This window comes from Bos javanicus, chromosome 23 (genome assembly GCF_032452875.1).
Source record: "Bos javanicus breed banteng chromosome 23, ARS-OSU_banteng_1.0, whole genome shotgun sequence".
NCBI classification, from domain to species: Eukaryota; Metazoa; Chordata; class Mammalia; order Artiodactyla; family Bovidae; genus Bos; species Bos javanicus.
The window spans coordinates 32,343,925-32,362,266 of record NC_083890.1 but is presented as its reverse complement, the minus strand read 5'-3'; the positions used below and the strand labels follow the sequence as shown (position 1 = coordinate 32,362,266).

General features: G+C 41.1%; 1 protein-coding gene across 1 annotated transcript in view; it reads right to left on the bottom strand.

Annotated features, from left to right (window-relative positions):
• Positions 1 to 563: 563 nt before the first annotated feature.
• Positions 564 to 18,342, bottom strand: part of SLC17A3 (solute carrier family 17 member 3) — a 31,091-nt gene continuing 13,312 nt past the window's right edge. The window contains exons 7-14 of the mRNA XM_061399291.1: positions 16,707 to 16,793; positions 12,809 to 12,927; positions 12,525 to 12,686; positions 12,117 to 12,246; positions 11,878 to 12,025; positions 11,496 to 11,586; positions 10,108 to 10,244; positions 564 to 9,990 (exon numbers count right to left, since the gene is read on the bottom strand). Of these exons, the coding sequence (XP_061255275.1) occupies positions 10,110 to 10,244; positions 11,496 to 11,586; positions 11,878 to 12,025; positions 12,117 to 12,246; positions 12,525 to 12,686; positions 12,809 to 12,927; positions 16,707 to 16,793 (872 nt within the window). The 3' untranslated portion in view covers positions 564 to 9,990; positions 10,108 to 10,109. The remainder of the gene's footprint in view (positions 9,991 to 10,107; positions 10,245 to 11,495; positions 11,587 to 11,877; positions 12,026 to 12,116; positions 12,247 to 12,524; positions 12,687 to 12,808; positions 12,928 to 16,706; positions 16,794 to 18,342) is intronic.

Below are 18,342 nucleotides of genomic sequence, written 5' to 3'. Positions count from 1 at the left end.
ATCTTCTGTTATAATCCATTTTTGCTGGGGCCACAAAATGGTGAGTTGAATGGGAACATGATAGAGGCCATCATCCTAGTATCCTGTAAATCTTTTAAAATGGCATTACTCTCTGCTATTCCACCTGCCATGCAGTATTGCTTTTGAATTGCTAATTTGCCAGTAGTGGACAATTTCAGGTGTTCCATTTAGGCTTATATAACATCAAGTCTTGAGTCATAGTATTGTATCCCCATATTGTCAAAGTCTCCCTTATCCAGCCTTACATTTTGCCCCAAAACCCTGGTCCCATATTTCAGGCACACTCTCCAGATCCCTGATACTTTGTTGGTGAATAGTCCCTCCCCTCCCTTAGTGGGACCAGAACTATTCCAGTTAAGACACACTAGGATCTAACCTCAGAGAAGGCAGTGGCAACCCACTTCAGTACTCTTGTCTGGAAAATCCCATGGATGGAGGAGCCTGGTAGGCTGCAGTCCATGGGGTCCTGAAGAGTTGGACACGACTGAGCAACTTCACTTTCACTTTTTACTTTCATGCATTGGAGAAGGAAATGGCAACCCACTCCAGTGTTCTTGCCTGGAGAATCCTAGGGATGGGGGAGCCTGGTGGGCTGCCAACTATGGGGTCGCACAGAGTCGGACACGACTGAAGCGACTTAGCAGCAGCAGCAGGATCTAACCTAGTTATTTGTCTCATGTTAGGTTTATTATTTGTTAGGTATTAAAGGAAAAGAGAATAGAACTTGAACAGTCTTCAGAGAGGCTGCTATCTGCCAATAGCAGAGCAAATAAGTTTCAGGTTTATCTAAAATGTGATATTAGCATAAAAGACATTTGGTGCCTTTAAATAGTCTTGTGTTTTTGCTAATCTAACAATCAAATCTTGAATCTAGTCTTTAGAGTATATCTTCCCTCTATTGGAGACTGTAATATCTATGTGCCGGCATGGAGGTTTTCTGACTTTCATATCATGTTCTTAGTCGCTCAGTCATGTCCAACTCTTTGCGACCTCATGGACTATAGCCCGCCAGGCTCCTCTGTCCATGGGGATTCTCCAGGCAATGATACTAGAGTGGTTGCCAAGGTCTCCTCCAGGGGATCTTCCGTATCATGCTCTGATATAATTCTCCCATTTGAGTCCCTCAGTGGTTCTGACCAACACACAGCCAACCTCGAAGTTGTTATAATTGCTATTTCTCCATATCTCTCAAGACTAGAAGTATTGACTAAGCCAGTGCATGCCCTTTCACCTGTATCTCACTTCCCATCCCAATGTTCTGCTACTGTTACAGAAGGCCAAGACGACTACTGCTACCTTTACTAATATCAAATGTGTCCTTGTGTCATCCGACTTGAGTGATTCAACTCCAGAAGTCTATCCCGAGACTGTCTCCTAGGTTCCCTTGTAGAAACAGTTGTCTTGGATCAAATCCTCTAGAACCAGATCTTGAAATAATTCCTATGAAAATGATCTATTAGCACACATTCTCAAGAAAAACCGTCAGAGAAGATCTAGAAGGGATATCAAGTAAGTTTCAGATCAATTCTTAGGGAGTTTGAGAGACAGTGTAGATTTTGTCTCAGAGTAGGAGCAAGGAAGCTGGAGTATTTATATCTCTGTGGCAATGAATTATTGGCCTCTTGTTCCTGGAGGACATAAATTCTCAGGCATGTTCCTGTTGGTAGGCAAAACAGGCTCCTAGGCAGCTCTCTAGGAAGGCAAATAGGTGCCAGGTACTGGAAATGAAAGCTCACCTTAAATTAGTATGCATTCTGGTTAAGGCACATGGAGGATGTGTATTGCAGTTACTGCATGTAGTTGAAGATTTCTTTTTGATGGGAAAGAACCTCTACATTAATTTTTTAGCACACATATAGCTAAGGTAGGGATTATCTCAGGATGAACCTAAGCTGTTTCTATTAATAATAGTCAGATCAAAATATGTTTGGTTTATGGAGAAATCCAATGGAGTAATTCTCACCAGGAATGTCTTCATAAGTGACTAAAGATCCTCTGGGAATGAGGAAAATCAGAAAAAAAAAAAAAGAAAAAGAATGATGGAGCCAGGCACAGAATCTCAATAATGCCGATTCAGTAACAATGGCATAGTAAATAGGGGCAATTATTTAGAGAGTAAAAGTGAGTGTGGTTCAGCCCTTCAGACTTCATGAGGAGAGAGGGGTCTGCAGTTAAAAACTAAAGGAGCAGTTTTACCAGAATCTCTTTAAGACAGATAGTTATGCTTGAAACTCATGCAATGAAGTGGGAAGGGACACTTGGAAGATATTGGTTTCTGGGCTGCACCCCACAGGCCTGCAAGCCCTGTACTTGCCCATCCTCGAAACTGAAGAATAAGCCTAGAGTCATTGACAGAAACATCAGTGGTGTAACGGATAGAGAATCCTACATGTTTGAAGCCAGGTTCTGGAGTGACAGACCCCATGTGGGGAGGAAGGCAGGCAGGACGTGGCAGCAGTCTTAATTGGGTTGGGGTGGTGGGGCCAGGAGGCTACCATTTATAGGGGAATTGATATCAGGTTGGCTTATCAGTTACCAGGGAAACCAGCAACGAGGGCACATCCCTCACAGCCCCTCAGGTTAACAACCATCATGAGGGCCGATGTTTTGCTTTAATAAACTAGCAGGTGGAGCCATTCTGGCCTAAGGGGCAGGGGGAAAAGCATGCTCACGTGGGGGACTGAGTCAAGTTGGCTCATTGGTTACCAGGGAAACCAGCAGAGGGGCATGCCTCTCATGGCCCCTTTGATAAGTAATTATAATGGAAATGCTCTGATCTAAAGTTAGAACAATCATTAACTGGGGCTGCAGCAAGTTTGAAGGATGGTCGGTAGTGTGGGTAGGGAGGAGCTGAAGCAGGCATGGGATGAGCAGATGTAGAGAGAGCAGGAGAACAGCCACCTTGAGCGGCCTGACAAAACACCCCTCCCCTATACGTCCTGCACGATCCTTACAATCTTGCTCCCCCACATTACCTTCCACATTACCCTGGGGTTAGGCATGCAGAGGTGAATTGCAACTAAATACCACGAATGCAATATAGATGATAGCAGCTAAAGAGTGTTAGGAGTCTAAGAGGTGGGCAAACTTTAGTCAGGCCCTTATTGGGTCAATTTTTCATGGAAGGTCCAAAGGAGGACCACATTGGCATCTCCCTGTAGACCCAGCAATCTAACTCATTTCATAGGGAGACCACTATTGTCACCCAGTCTGTGAACAGATTTCCTCTGCTCAGACTAGGGATGAGACATAAGTTAACAGGCGCAGTACAGGGGAGAGCATGACCATTAAGCAAAATACAAGCAGTACCTGCATTCTGAGGTAATAGCACCCCTGCCTGTGGTTTCTGTCCTGGCCCAAGGACCTCACTACCCATCCACCTGCAGACCCCATAGCTGAGGGCTGAATACTGGCGAGATCATATAACAAGACCTCAGGGTTAGTAGAATGGCATCCTTCTCCAGTAGGGGGCCTAGATTAGTTACCTTAGTCCTTTTAGGTGGGGCCCAGGAGGAGGAGACAGGAGGAGACAGGAGGAAACCTGTAAGTCCCTTTCTAATTTTCTTCCCCATAAGGCTGCAAATCCAAACCACGGGGACTTACCTGCCAGTCTCAGGGCCATGTTGTTACAATGTGCTTCACTGGGGAAGATCCAATGATGAGGGCAAAGGTGCATTATTGTCCTGACCAACAGTTGGCAACAGTCCTTCAGTGGTCAACTAGTGAACTCGAGGGCACTGACTAGTTGCCTCTGAGTTAAGATGGTGTCAGCACTGGGACCACTGCTCCTGGGATGTGTTCACTGCTGAAGGAGTGGGTTTCCTGTCTCAAATGTTGAAGCAACTCATTTGCAGCCCCAGCAGCAATGGAGTTATGAGGCAGGGGAAGATGCCACTGTGTGTCATTCTCACCGACTCATTCCTGAACTTCATGGCTGCAAAAGTGGATTCCCTCATCACTACTGATGTCCATGGGGGGTCCTGAATCCCACACACAGCTGTTCTAGACCCCAAACAGTAGCTTATTCACCAGCTATCTCTTTGGAATCTAATGAGCCATGATCATGGGCCTGCTACTTTTAAACTAGAAAGAGGCTCTGTGGTTAACAGGATATTGTCAACATAATGGAAGGAGAAAGATGCTTCTCATAGTAGACAGCTGCCACAAGGCCCCATATGCTAGTGAACAGCCCGCATGTTCAGAGTCACCCCTGCAACTTTCTGTTCCTTGTCCTTATTTCCTAACATCTCGCACTCACAAGAGTTTCCTCCACCTTCTGGCTGACTCACCATTCTGCACCCTGCAAGCCTTGTACTTGCCCAGCCTTGAGACCAAAGAAATAACCTGGAGACAGTGATGAAGACAGCAGGGGCTTATTGGACAGGAGACCGTATATGTCTGAAGCCAGGTCCTAGAGCAGCACCTCCACAGCATACGGCAACCAAGGAGCAAAACACGGAAGGGCTGGGCCTGGGGGAGGTTACCATTTATAGGGGGAATGACATCAAGGAGGTTGGCTCATCAGTTACCAGGGAAACCAACAGCCAGGGCACTTCCCTCCCAGCCCCTCAGGTTAACGATCATGAGCACAGCTGTTTCTCTTTAATAAACTAGCAGGTGGAGCCGTTCTGGCCTAAGGAGCAGGTGGAAAGCACATTCCTGTGAATAGAGTGTAGGTGAAGCATGTGTAGGTCAAGCAGGCGATGTACAGAGAGTAAGAGATAAGCCACCTTGAGAGGCCTGACCATACACTAGTGCTTTAACTCAGTTCACCAGATATTCATTAAAAATGCTTATTCTGGAGACTCAAAGGAGCATGGCACAGCCTTGGAATGTCGGGGCCTTCAGCATGTCAGTTACATCTATTTAGTGCTCTCAGTGACAAGTTTGTTGTTGTTCAGTCACTTGTTCAGTCACTAAGTCGTGTCTGACTCTTTTTGACACCATGGACTACAGCACACCAGGCTTCTCTGTCCACTGTCTCCCAGAATTTGTTCAGATTTATGTTCATTGAGTCAGTGATGCCATCTAACCCTCTCATGTTCTGCACCCTCTTCTCTTTTTGCCTTCAATCTTTCCTGGTGTCAGGGTCTTTTCCAATGAGTTGGCTCTTCACATCAGGTGGCCAAAGCATTGGAGCTTCAGCTTCAGCAAGAACCTGTCATTTGTGGGGGCCCTTTCCAAGCTTCTACTGGAGGGAGGCAGGGCACTAGAAATATGTTCATATAGTCTTAAGTGTTTGAATGTTTTGACCAGTTTTTAATCACAGTTGTTTAAGACCACTATCTGTTTCCATTCTGTTGGCCACCATGAGTGCTGGGTGATGAAGTGATGGATGCAACTGTTTAATAATGATAATGCAAAGCTTAAGTGAGAATATGTTTAATTTGGGCTAGAAATTAGGATATGTTTGTGTGGTTTAGGTCAATAATGGGTAGAGTTGAATTAGCTAACCTTGTATAAGAACAGCTTCCTGCTGCTAAGTCACTTCAGTCGTGTCCAACTCTGTGCAACCCCATAGACGGCAGCCCACCAGGCTCCCCCGTCCCTGGGATCCTCCAGGCAAGAATACTGGAGTGGGTTGCCATTTCCTTCTCCAATGCATGCAGGTGAAAAGTGAAAGTGAAGTCGCTCAGTCGTGTCCAACTCCTAGCAACCACATGGACTGCAGCCTACCAGTCTCCTCTGTCCATGGAATTTGCCAGGCAAGAGTACTGGAGTGGATTGCCATTGCCTTCTCCACAGCCTCCTGGGATAATTATTATATCATCCATAATGCCTACTCATGTGTGTAATGGAATTTAAATACAATGAAAAGGAGTGAATCAAATGAACATGGGGTTTCCCAGGTGGAGCTAGTGGTAAAGAACCTACTTGCCAATGCAGGAGACCTAAGAGACACAGGTTCAATCCCTGGGTCAGGAAGATCCCCTGGAGAAGGGCGGGGCAACCCACTCCAGTGTTCTTGCCTGGAGAATCCCAGGGACGGGGGAGCCTGGTGGGCTGCCGTTTATGGGGTCGCACAGAGTTGGAGACGACTGAAGTGACGCAGCAGCAGCAGCAGCAGCAGATGTCTGAGATACTGTTTTTATTTCTTTTGGATACATAGAACTGGGGCTGCTGGATCATGCAATAATTCTATTTTTAATTTTTTGAGGAATCACTATACTGTTTTCTTTAGTGGCTGCACCACTACCTTCCCATCAACATTGTACAGGGGTCCCTTTTCTCCACATCCTCACCAACACTTGTTATCTATTATTTTCTTGATAATGGACATTCTAATATGTATGAGATGATATCTCATTGTAGTTTTGAATTGCATTTCACTGATGATTAATGATGTTGAGCACTTTTCATGTAACTGTTGGCCACTTTTATGCCTTCTTTTGGAAAATGTCTATTCAGTTCTTCTACCCATTTTTAAGTTGGGTTTTTTTCATTATTGAATTGTATGAGTTCTTTATATTTTGGATATAACCCATTATCAAACATATGATGGGCTTCCTTGGTGGTTCAACAGTAAAGAATCTACCTGCAATTCAGGAGCTGAAGGAGATACAGGTTTAATCCCTGGGTCGGGAAGATCCTCTGGAGGAAGACACAGCAACCCACTCCAAGTATTCTTGCCGGGAGAATCCCATGGACAGAGAAATCCCATGGTGGGCTACAGTCCATGGGTTCACAGAGAGTTGCACATGACTGAAGTGACTTAGCATGCATGGAAACATATCATTTGCAAATATTCTCTTCTATTAAGTAGGCTGTTTTTTCATTTGTTGATGGACTTTTTCCTGGAATCCCATTCTTAAAGATTGTTTCAGATTTTACATTTTCTTTCTATATATTTTCTTTCTATATGCCTTCAAATAAGGCAGACTCCTATATTTGAATCCTTATTGTGTTTTCAAAGACCTTGCTCCGTCTCTTCACCCTGTCCTTCCATAACTTCACTCCCATTCCAGCGTTTCTTCCCCAAAGCTTCCCTGGGCCAGGTTCCTTTCCCCACTAGGTAACTCTTCCTTTCCCTCTGTTCTCCTCTGGCTATATTCCCATCCCTTCCTCTTCCCAACTAAACTTTCTGAAAATAATTATCTTGTTTCCTCTGCTCTCTCATTCCTCTTCACCCACCATCAAACTGCAAAATGACCTGCATACCCATGTCTCTGCTGAATATGTCATGAAAAAGCCACCAGTGAACTACTAATCACAAGGTGATCGTGTTCCTTTCCTGACCTCACTGAACTGAATTGCAGTGTACTTGTTGTTGATCTGCCATCTCTCTTTAAGGCCGTGAGTTCCCATGATAGTGGTATCCTCCTATTGTTCCTCATAGGTACAAGTCTGACTGTTTAATCTCTGTTGTGTGTGGGCATTTCTTATTCTTTCCACTCCTTGAATGTTGGCATTCTGTCTTTGGCTTGGTATTTTTTCATTCATAGGCTCTTCCTGAGCACTACACATTTAGGTCTTTAGTACTGAGCATACATACTTTTATATCTTTGTCTCTATCCCAGTCTTTTTTGCAAGTTTCAGATATACAGTCAGGCTTTTTGTTGGACTTGCTGTTATGCATTGAATTGTCTCCCCCAAAGATGTTGAAATCCCCCAGAACCAAATGTCACCTTATTTGGAAGTAAGGTCTTTGCAGATAACCAAGTTAAGATGAAGTCATTCAGGTGGGCACTAATTAAATACGACTTGTATCTTTATAAATTAGGGGATTTATTTTTTGGCTGCATCTGTGACTTGTGGGTTCTTAGTTCCCTGACCATAGATCAAGCCCTGGCAAGAGCAGTGGAAGTGCTGAATCCTAACCACTGGACCACCAGAGAATTCCCCAAACAGGGAAATTCTGACACCGAGACAGAAATGTAGAGAGGGGAGATGAGATGAAGACACACAGAGAAAACTGTCTACACGCCAAAGCATGCCTGGAGCTACCGGAAGAGAGGCATGAGACAGATTCTCTCTCACAAATCTCAGAAGGAACCAACTCTGCTGACATTTTGCTTTTGGATTTCTAGAATTTTGAGACAATAAATTACTACTGTTTAAGCCACAAGCCTGAGGTATTTTGTTATGGCAGTCCAGAAAAGTTATACACACACCTGCTTGTTTATCCCACTTCTACTACTAATTCATGTCTCAAAGTCATCATTGTCTTCCCCCTGAAAAGGACTCTTCCTGAATTCTCTGGCTTAGATATTCAGACCACTCTCTATCCCATATCTAAGGTTAGAGGCTCAGGACTCCTATCTCCTCTCTTCTTCTGCATCCATCTAACCCAATGCCATGATCTTTCAATTCTACCTCCTGAACATTATTCATGTCTTTCTTCTTTCCATGCTAGCTCTTCTAGCGCTAGGTCAGTCCTCACTGCTGCTGTGTGGACCACTAACTAGTTTCCCTGATTCTGGAATTGAGCCAGCATGTTCTATCTAGAAAAAAAATCTGCCCATGTCACTATCAATGCTAGGATACTCTTCAAGCTTTTTAATATGGCAAACAAGACCTCCATGCTCTGTCACACTCACCTCTCTACCTTAATCTTCTGTCCTTCACTAACTGACCATGTAGGCAAGTGACTCCCTTTAGAATCCATCCTTTTTCTTGCTTTCATGCTTTTGCATAAGTTGTTTTCCAACATGGGAAATTTTACCATAACCCTCCTCATTTAACATATAGATCAGGAATTACCTGCAGAAGATCTCCCCTTTGTTCTTCAGTTTAGGATTAGAACCCCTCATCTGTCTCCTCCAATGACCTGTATGTTCCCCTGCTATTGTACCTAAGATAATGCACTGCCATGTATATTATGTCTATCTTCAACATTTGAATAGGGACTGTGTCTAATTTACTCGAGTGTTCCAAGAGTTTAGATTCTAGACTATGGAAAATCTCAGTAATTGCTCTTGCTTATTCAAATGTGACCTTCTTTATCCTTGCCCTAATTTTTCACGCAGAACTAGTGTCCATAACATCAATTCTATACAAAATAACTTAATGGCTATAATCTATTCTACTTGGTAAAGATCATCACGGGGAGCAACCTAAAATGTAGTTCTGGTCCCTCTGAACATGCTATGACCTACTGACACCACAAGTTATAATTTAAAGAAATACTGATCTATGTCATGTTTTGAGCTTTATATATGACTTTACTGAAATCATTGGATCCTAGAAGGAGAAACATTGCAGTGGGTAATTTGAGGACACTATTAAATGAGACATAGGGCTGAGACAGTGGGAAGAAAACCATAAGATATTCCAGGGCTTGCAACATAAAGGCCAAAAAAGGTTTGAAAGGACAGGGGGAGAGAGATGTTACAAGAAAGTATGGAGAGGGTTGTTCGCTAGGAGCTGTGAACTGCAGAGGATGGACCAGCCACCTGCAGTCTCCATAGGGAGGAACAGTAGAGATAAATACTCCTATCCTCACTCTCCTGCCTCCCCTGAAAATCCAGCAGAAGGCAGGAGAGAAAGTGTGGGGTGCAAACCACACAGGTCAGCCTCCTGGGGCCTGAGCAGGATAGAGGGGAGTGGAGCACACAAAGGAAGGAACACACGGACTATATTGAGCCCAACAGATATAAATCAGTATTCGTTTTTGCAAATGGGAGGAACCATTGCATTAGTGAGGTTATTGCCCTGCATTAAGAGTTTCAAAACATTGTTTCCTGCTTAGAGATCCAAAATCTATGAATCTAGTATACTGGGTCCCGTACAGCAGCTCCTTTGAATCCATTGTTAATTCTGTAAAGATGACAACTTTTTTCTTGGCTATCATTTTATTTGGATTTTCATTCATCTGATATCTTCCTCAAAAATAAGTCTGAGTAAAATAAAGAAATGATCTCGGATTTGAAAAGAGCTACAGCAAGGAAAGTTTTTTCTGTTTGTCCACCACTGAAGCCTTCTCATTTATGAAATAAAGTACCTAATGACTTTCCATCCAAAGTGGGGTAACTAAGAAAGAAAAATGACATAGAGTTAAAAATGTAATATTCCAACATAAAATAAAAATTAAAAAGTTTAAATAGTGCCTCTGTGGTTTTAACCATAGATGAAATCATTACTCTTTACCTTCATAAATGAGTAAGTTTTCTTTCTTTAGCCCAGTCTTGGACATCTGCTTTTCCAAAGATAAGATAGAAGATCAGTCCTAATGTGTTAATGACAAATGACAAGGAAAAGACATTCCTCCACCCAAATTCAGGGTCCTGAGGAAACAAAGGTTCAACTAAGTATTACTCCTTTTATTCCCTTTTCCTATGAAACTCACATTAATAGTTTAGAAGACAATGTTCACTAGTAGATCTTCATATAGAAATTCATTTCCTAAACACAGCTTAATTTGATGGAAAGAATTTCAGAATGGATTCAGAATGTTCTTTATAAAACCACTATAATATTGTAAAGTAATTACTCTCCGATTTAAATTAATTAATTTAAAAAATGGACTTAAGGATTTTTACATTTAACCTCCAGAATTGCATTTGTCATTATTTATCAAAGTGCCAAACACTTTCTCTTTTGTGCGAATCATGACTCTCTCTATATATATTTACATATATATACACTAATAAAATTTCTTCTTCTCCAGTGCAAGAAGAATCTCGCAAGAAGACGACTGTGGGTTTTGAAGCTAGATAGGTCTAAGAAGAATTCTGATTCTATATCCTCTCAGTGGAAAGACATCCTATCAGATTTTAATCATCAGGAAATGAGGATATTAATACTTTATTTTCATAATTAGTATGAGAATCAATAAATTAGATTCAGTTCAGTTCAGTTGCTCATTCATGTCCGACTCTTTGCGACCCCATGAATTGCAGCACACCAGGCCTCCCTGTCCATCACCAACTCCCGGAGTTCACTCAAACTCATGTCCATCGAGTCAGTGATGCCATCCAGCCAAATCATCCTCTGTCATCCCCTTCTCCTCCTGCCCCCAATCCCTCCCAGCATCAGAATCTTTTCCAATGAGTCAACTCTTCGCATGAGGTGGCCAAAGTACTGGAGTTTCAGCTTTAGCATCATTTCTTCCAAAGAACACCCTTACTGTATATGAAATACCTATAATACTCCCTGCATGTACCAGACACTTAAACATATTTGCTTTCATTATCTCTTTGCTTTTGTATGGTTATGCAAATGAAAATTTCAAAGTGTTGCAGAAGACATGACAAGTTGCATATATGCATGGATTCATCATCTTCTCACAGGATATGTAAGTCACTGTGTGATTTCAAAGACTGGAAATTACCCGTGGATCACCAGGGAGTGCTTTGGTTTCAGAATGAGGTCACGAAAGAAACTGTTCTGTATTTTCCTTTGCTACGTTGATCTTCATGACAAAGTTACTCATGATGTAATTTTATTCTCCAAAATGTGAAAACGTTTCTTATGCTATTATCATTATGAGTGGATTTGGCAGAGCATTTTAAGAGACCCTGACAAGAAAACCTTACCTGACTGAGAAGAAATCCACTGACAGTGGGCGCCAGGACAGCAGATATCTGTGCAAATGCCCTTGAAGCTCCCATGAGAAAACTCGAATGCCTGCGGGTGACAGGAATGTTTCAGGCTAGATCCACATTTGTTTGGCAGCATGCTTCAGCCCCAGAATATATCATATGTTAATAGCAATTATGTCAAAAAGACTTGCTCTGTGTATGTTCCATGATAGGCACTGAGGCAAATCAATAATGCCCTTCCCTCCACATACCTGAAAATGGCCACAGTCATCATTGCCCATGATTTATAAGTTTGCAAAGTTTGAAGCTTCCAGAGGTCTGCAGGCTAAATTTTTTTCAGAAAGTATGAAAATGAGAATGGAGATTACAGTCCTACCTTGGAGCAATATCTAAGGCATTGATATAGACCCCTGGCTGACATAACAGGCCTAGTCCACAGGACAGCGTCAGAAGGCTCACTGCTATGATATAGTTGGAGGCAACGTATGGCAGAACCAAAAGGAATGTTGAGGAGGGGAGATTTCCTAAGGAATGAGGAACAGACAAATTAAACAACAAACATTTTTGGATGTTGTATGCCTTGTAAATTATCAGATATTTTGGCCCTGTTCTTACCTAGAACTGTGGCAATTTTCCTCACTGTAACAAGCCTAAAATTCTTGGTCAGAAGGAAATCTGCCAGGTAACTTCCCAGGAGGCAAATGACCCAGGCAATAATGAAAGGAAGGGCAGACAGGAAACCACTCTGAAGGGAAAACATTGAGTTAAACCATCATAATAAAGGCCGTGAGACCACACCTTATACTGATAAATCACTAATAATCATACTGACAACTCTGAAATCATACTTTCCTAAGAAAATCAGTGGTCCCTTCCATCATACCTTCAGACAAGCTACTCACATGACTGTTAAATTATTTCTTGGTAATTAAAGGTAAATTTTTCTAGATGAATGATTTGTGAAGACAGAGTAATTTGAGAGTCATGCAAACAGGAAGAATGGTTGGAGGGAAATATACTCACATTTCTAATATCAATGTTGAACACAGAGCTAATGTAAGTTGGTGCATATATAATTATTATATTAATTAACCACTGATGGCTGAAACAGCAAACACACATGGACCAGATGGGTAGAGATCTGACCATAGCTTTGATGGGAAGAGGATGCTTAGTAGAGCTGACCTGAAAACAAATTTGCTGATCAGAATAGTAAGATCTGAGACATGCTCACACGTTTGTAGTCACTCTGATAAATTCAGATGCTGATACAAGATCTCTGGAGAAGGTTGGAGTTTTATGTGTACCTGTTGGGCCAAGGAGGATATGATATATTCTTTCTCTGTAATGTTTATCCATGGATGAGTGACAGGGTCATCATAAACCAAAACACACCAGAGAAGAAAGCAGATACAGCCAAAACCTCCTGCAAGCAGAGATTAAATTGGTAAACTCGTGTGCGAATTTCTTTTCAACTGGGGCATTTTCTGGCATGGGCCCTGGGAAAAGCTCTTGCTCATAATATCTTCTTTCCACTTTTTTTTCAAAAAATTTACATGGATATCACAGCTTTTTAAATAGATCTAGAACCTATTATTTTACATTTCTTGATTATTTGTGTGCATGAAAATCACAGACCCTAGAAATGGCATTAAACTTGGTATCTCAACTTTTTAAATATTAGCTAAGGAAAACTTTAGTGAAAGTAGAAGCCGTAACAGATTTTATTTTCTTGGGCTCTGAGATCACTGCAGATGGTGACTACAGTCATGAAACTGGAAGATGCTTGCTTCTTGGAAGGAAAGCTATGACAAACCTAGACAGCATATTATAAAGCAGAGACATCACTTTGCTGACAAAGGTCCATATAGTCCAAAGCTACAAGCTTTTCCAGTAGTCAGGTACAGATGTGAGAGTTGGATCATAAAGAAGGCTGTATACCAAAGAATCGATGCTTTCAAATTATGGTGCTGGAGAAGACTCCTGAGGGTCTCTCAGACTGCAAGGAGATTAAACCAGTCAATCCTAAAACAAACCAACCTTCAATATTCATTGAAAGGACTGATGCTAAAACTGAAGTTGTAATACTTTGACCACTTGATGTGCACAGCTGACTCACTGGAAAAGACCCTGATGCTGGGGAAGATTGAAAGCAAAAGTAGAAGAGATTGGCAGAGTATGAGATGATCAGATAGCATCACTGACTCAATGGACACGAACTTGAGCAAACTCCATGAGATAGTGGAGGACAGAGAAGCCTGGTGTGCTGCAGTCCATGGGGTCACAAAGAGTCAGACATGACTTAGCAATTGACTTAACAGCAAAGGAAAACTATTTATCTACTCACAACACTTCTGATACTATCTGTGTTGGTTTTTCACACTAAGAAAGTCTCTATACATCTGTGTCTCTTTTGCTGTCTCGCATACAGGGTTGTCATTACCATCTTTCTAAATCCCATATATATGCGTTAGTATACAGTATTGGTGTTTTTCTTTCTGGCTTACTTCACTCTGTATAATAGGCTCCAGTTTCATCCACCTCATTAGAACTAATTCAAATGTATTCTTTTTAATGGCTGAGTAATGTATGGCAAAACCAATATAATATTGTAAAGTAAAAAAAAGAAAATATATAACAGCAAAAAAAAAAAAAAAAAAAAAAAAGAAAACTCAACATTCAAAAAACTAAAAAAAAAAAAAAAAGAAAGTCTCTAATTCTCTTTATACACCAAGCTAGTGTCTTACAATTTAGCCCAATTCTGACAGTATCTGGCATTAGCACAGACCCTACAGAGTAAGGACTCAGTACGTGGACTGCCCCCTACTTCAGATACTAATTGTGACTAATGAGTCCCCAAATTAACTTTACTACAAATTCTGAGGTTCCTGCAACTCTCTCTCAGTTTGATAATTTGGTGAAATAGCTCACAAAACTCAGGGAAATATTCATTTTTATTTACTGGTTTAATATAAAGGGACTTTCTTGGTGGCTCAGACAGTAAAGCGTCTGCCTACAATGCGGGAGACCTGGGTTCAATCTCTGGGTTGGGAAGATCTCCTGGAGAAGGCAATGGCAACCCACTCCAGTATTCTTGCCCGGAAAATCCCATGAATGGAGGAATCTGGTAGGCTACAGTCCATGGGGTCACAAAGAGTAGGACATGACTAAGCGACTTCACTTCACTTTCACTTTATTATAAAGGACATGATAAAGGTTCATGATAAATGAACAGCTGGATGGCATGAATAGGGTGAGATCTGGAAGGGTCCTGATTGTAGAAGCTTCTGACCCTGTGGAGTTGAGTGTGTGCTACCCTCCCAGCATGTGGGTGTGTTCATCAACCTGGAAGCTCTCAGAACCCTATAGCTTAGGGATTTTAAGGAGGCTAAATCATGTAGGCATACAGTGCTGTGCTTAGTCGCTCAGTTGTGTCTGACTCTTTGCTATTTCATGGACTGTGGCCCATGAGGTTCCTCTGTCCATGAGGATTCTCCAGGCCAGAATACTGGAGTGGGTTGCCATGCCCTTCTCCAGGGGATCTTCCCAACCCAGGGATCAAACCCAAGTCTCCTGCATTGCAGGTGGATTCTTTACCATCTGAGCCATAACTGATTATTAATACAATCTGAAGCACCCTCTCCTCCCAGGAAGATGGAGGGTGAGGCCAAAAGTTCCAAGTTTCTAATCATGGCTTGGTCCTTCTGGTGGCCTCCATGCTGAAGCTATCCAGGAGGCCACCAAAAGTCACCTCATTAGACGAAAAATGCTCCTCTAACTCTCTATAGTCCATTCTGGATGGTTTCTACTGTTACTTTTAAGTTCATTAATCATTTCTTCTGTTGTATCATCTGTCATTAATTCAATCCTTATAATGTAGTTTTATCTCTAGAAGTTTGATTTAGGGTCTTTTAAAAATATATTTTGCTTGTCTTAACTCCTGAGCAAATAGAGTTATGTTATAATATAGTTATAATAACTATTCTTGTGTGCTAATTCTAACATTTGTGTCAGTTCTGGATTGGTTTTGATTGATTGATTATTCTCCTTGTTATGGATTATATTTTCCTGCTGTTGTCCATGCCTGGTAACCTATGGTTGGAGCCATTATGGAGACATTATGAACTATACTTTGTTGGATGCTAAATATTTTTGTATTTCTATAAATATTTTTGAGCTTTGTTTTGGGATACAGTTATCTTACATGGAAACACTGATCCTTTTAGGTCTATCATCATCATTTGTTAGAGAGATCCACAATAGTGTGTTCCCTGAAGCTAATTATTTCTCACTACTGAGGAAAGACATTTATGAATATCCTGCCCAATGAGCCAAGAATTAAACATTTTTTCAGTCTGCTTTGTGGAAACAGGTACTATCCATGATGCTCTATAAGTACTGGAATACTATTTAATCTTTTCCAATGATTTCCATCCTCCCCAGGCCTCAGATATTGTCCTCACACATATAGCTAGATAAGTGCTCTGCAGAGTATCAAGGAGGACTCTGTAGATAACCAGGGTTTTCTCTGTGTGCAGGTATCTCCTATTAGGTACTCTTTCCTATTGGCTATACCCACCTTACTCTTTCAGGGCTCTTAGCTCCATCTCAACTCTGATTCTTCTGTCTCTCACAAGTCACTGCTTTTCACGTTTGTCCCCTACTTTCTGCTAGGGCAGCAGATTTTAATCATTCTGCATTAATAATGCATCATGATGGACTTCCTTGGTGGTTCAGTGGTTGGGAACCCACCTGCCAATGCAGGGGACTCAGGTTTGATCTCTTTTGGGGGAAGATTCCATGTGCCACGGGGCACCTAAGCTTGTGTGCCACAACTACTGAAGCCTGTGCACCCTAAAACCTGCGCTCTGCAACGAGAAGCCCCTGCAGTGAGAAGTTCATGCACTGCAAATGCATAGAGAGTAGTCCCCGCTCACCATGATCAGAGCAAGCCCACATGCAGCAATGAAGATCCAGCACAGCCAAAATTAATTAATTAAATGTTAAAAAAATGCATCATAGGCAGGAGGACTGCCAAATTCTTTGATGGTGTAGGTTCATTTTTCCCAACTATTATATTAAGACATTTTGTTTTACTAGGATCTTTCTGTCTTGACTCATTTCTTCCAGAAAAGTACACACAGTTAGATATCAGAAGAGTCACCCTAGATATGAAAACCTGGGAGTGGGGAGATAGTAGCTTACCAAATATATAGAAGACAAAAGGCCACCCGAGGGTTTGACTGATGATGCCACCCAGCAGGATGGCGATGCAGGTACCCAGCAGAATTCCTGCAAAGAGAGAATAAGGCTGTGGGGGCTGGACTGCCACCCACTAGGTGCCTACAGAAGGACAGGTGACATAATAGAGAGCATTATCACCATAAAGAGATGAGCATGGTAGAATATATATATGAACTTCAAATTTTGATTGAGTTCATAGGTTCTCCTAAAGACCCATTTTTCTGGCAGTTCCCTAGTATCACTGTAGATGATAACCATGCTTCCTTTTATGCTATTTTAATGTTTAATTACACAATTCATATAACATATATGCTTATTGTAAAAGTAAATTACCACAAAGAACCAAATGCTTCTCCAATCCATTTCTACTCTTTTCTCTAATGTTAACCAGGAGCTACAATTTATTACATGATATATAATTGCATACTTTTCTTCTCTGTACACATACATAATATATATTGATATGCATATGTTGCTTTGTAAATGCATTTATAGAATATGTAGACAGCAAGTTAGATACATTTTCCTATTAATATGCTAACAACACTTTTTTATTTCCATGGCTTTACAGAGTATTCACATATATAGTGGGCACATTTCCCTTTTACAACTTTTTCAAAACTAGACTATTAGGTTTTTTAAATTTCCCAGATGAACATTAACATCAAGTGGTCAAATTTTATGTATATATATATATATATATATATATATGTGAGTTATAATTAACTTTAAATAAGTAGGACATAGGTACAATAATGTACCTATTGTCCCGTGACATTTATTTTTTAGTTGCAACCGGTCTTGTCACTCTAGATTCTACAGCCATTGTAATTGCTGAACATAAACTTAACTATCACTTCTGAACATAAACATAATTTATTTCTAAACAGTAAATTATCAGAAGTAGACTTGCTAAATCAAAGATTATACACTTTTTATTTTGACAGATACTGCTGAAGTATCCGGCTAAAAGGCCATACCAAATTAAGTTGCCAAAAAATACTTTTTCCTCATCTCTTGACAACATTGGACATTCTCAAAATTCTAATATAGTTTTCCAATGTGAATATAAAACAGTATACCTTTTTTCTTTTTATAGTGAAGTTGAATTATTTTTCCTATGTCATTTTTTATTTCTTCTGTGAAAAGTCTGTTCATAACCTTTTAATTTCTTTCACCTAACTTTGCCTCAATTTATAGAATCTTTATGTGTTATAAATAACCCTCTGTCATGCTGGCTGCAATTCTATTCTCCCACTTTTAACTTTGTTTATGGTGTGTTTTGTAATCCAGCTGTTGTAAGTTTTCATGGAGTTCAGATCTATGAGGTTCCTCTGTAATGAATTCTAGACACTCATTTGCTTAAAAGGGCTTTCCTGATCCTACAGTTAAAAAAAAAAAGATCACTTCTGTTTTTCTTCTCATTTGGCCATGCAGTTTATTGAAGCGTCTTATCTGTGTTAATTCCTTAAGCTGCTGCTGCTGCTGCTAAGTTGCGTCAGTTGTGTCTGACTTTGTGCAGGCTCCCCCGTCCCTGGGATTCTCCAGGCAAGAATACCCAAGCGGGTTGCCATTTCCTTCTCCAATGCATGAAAGG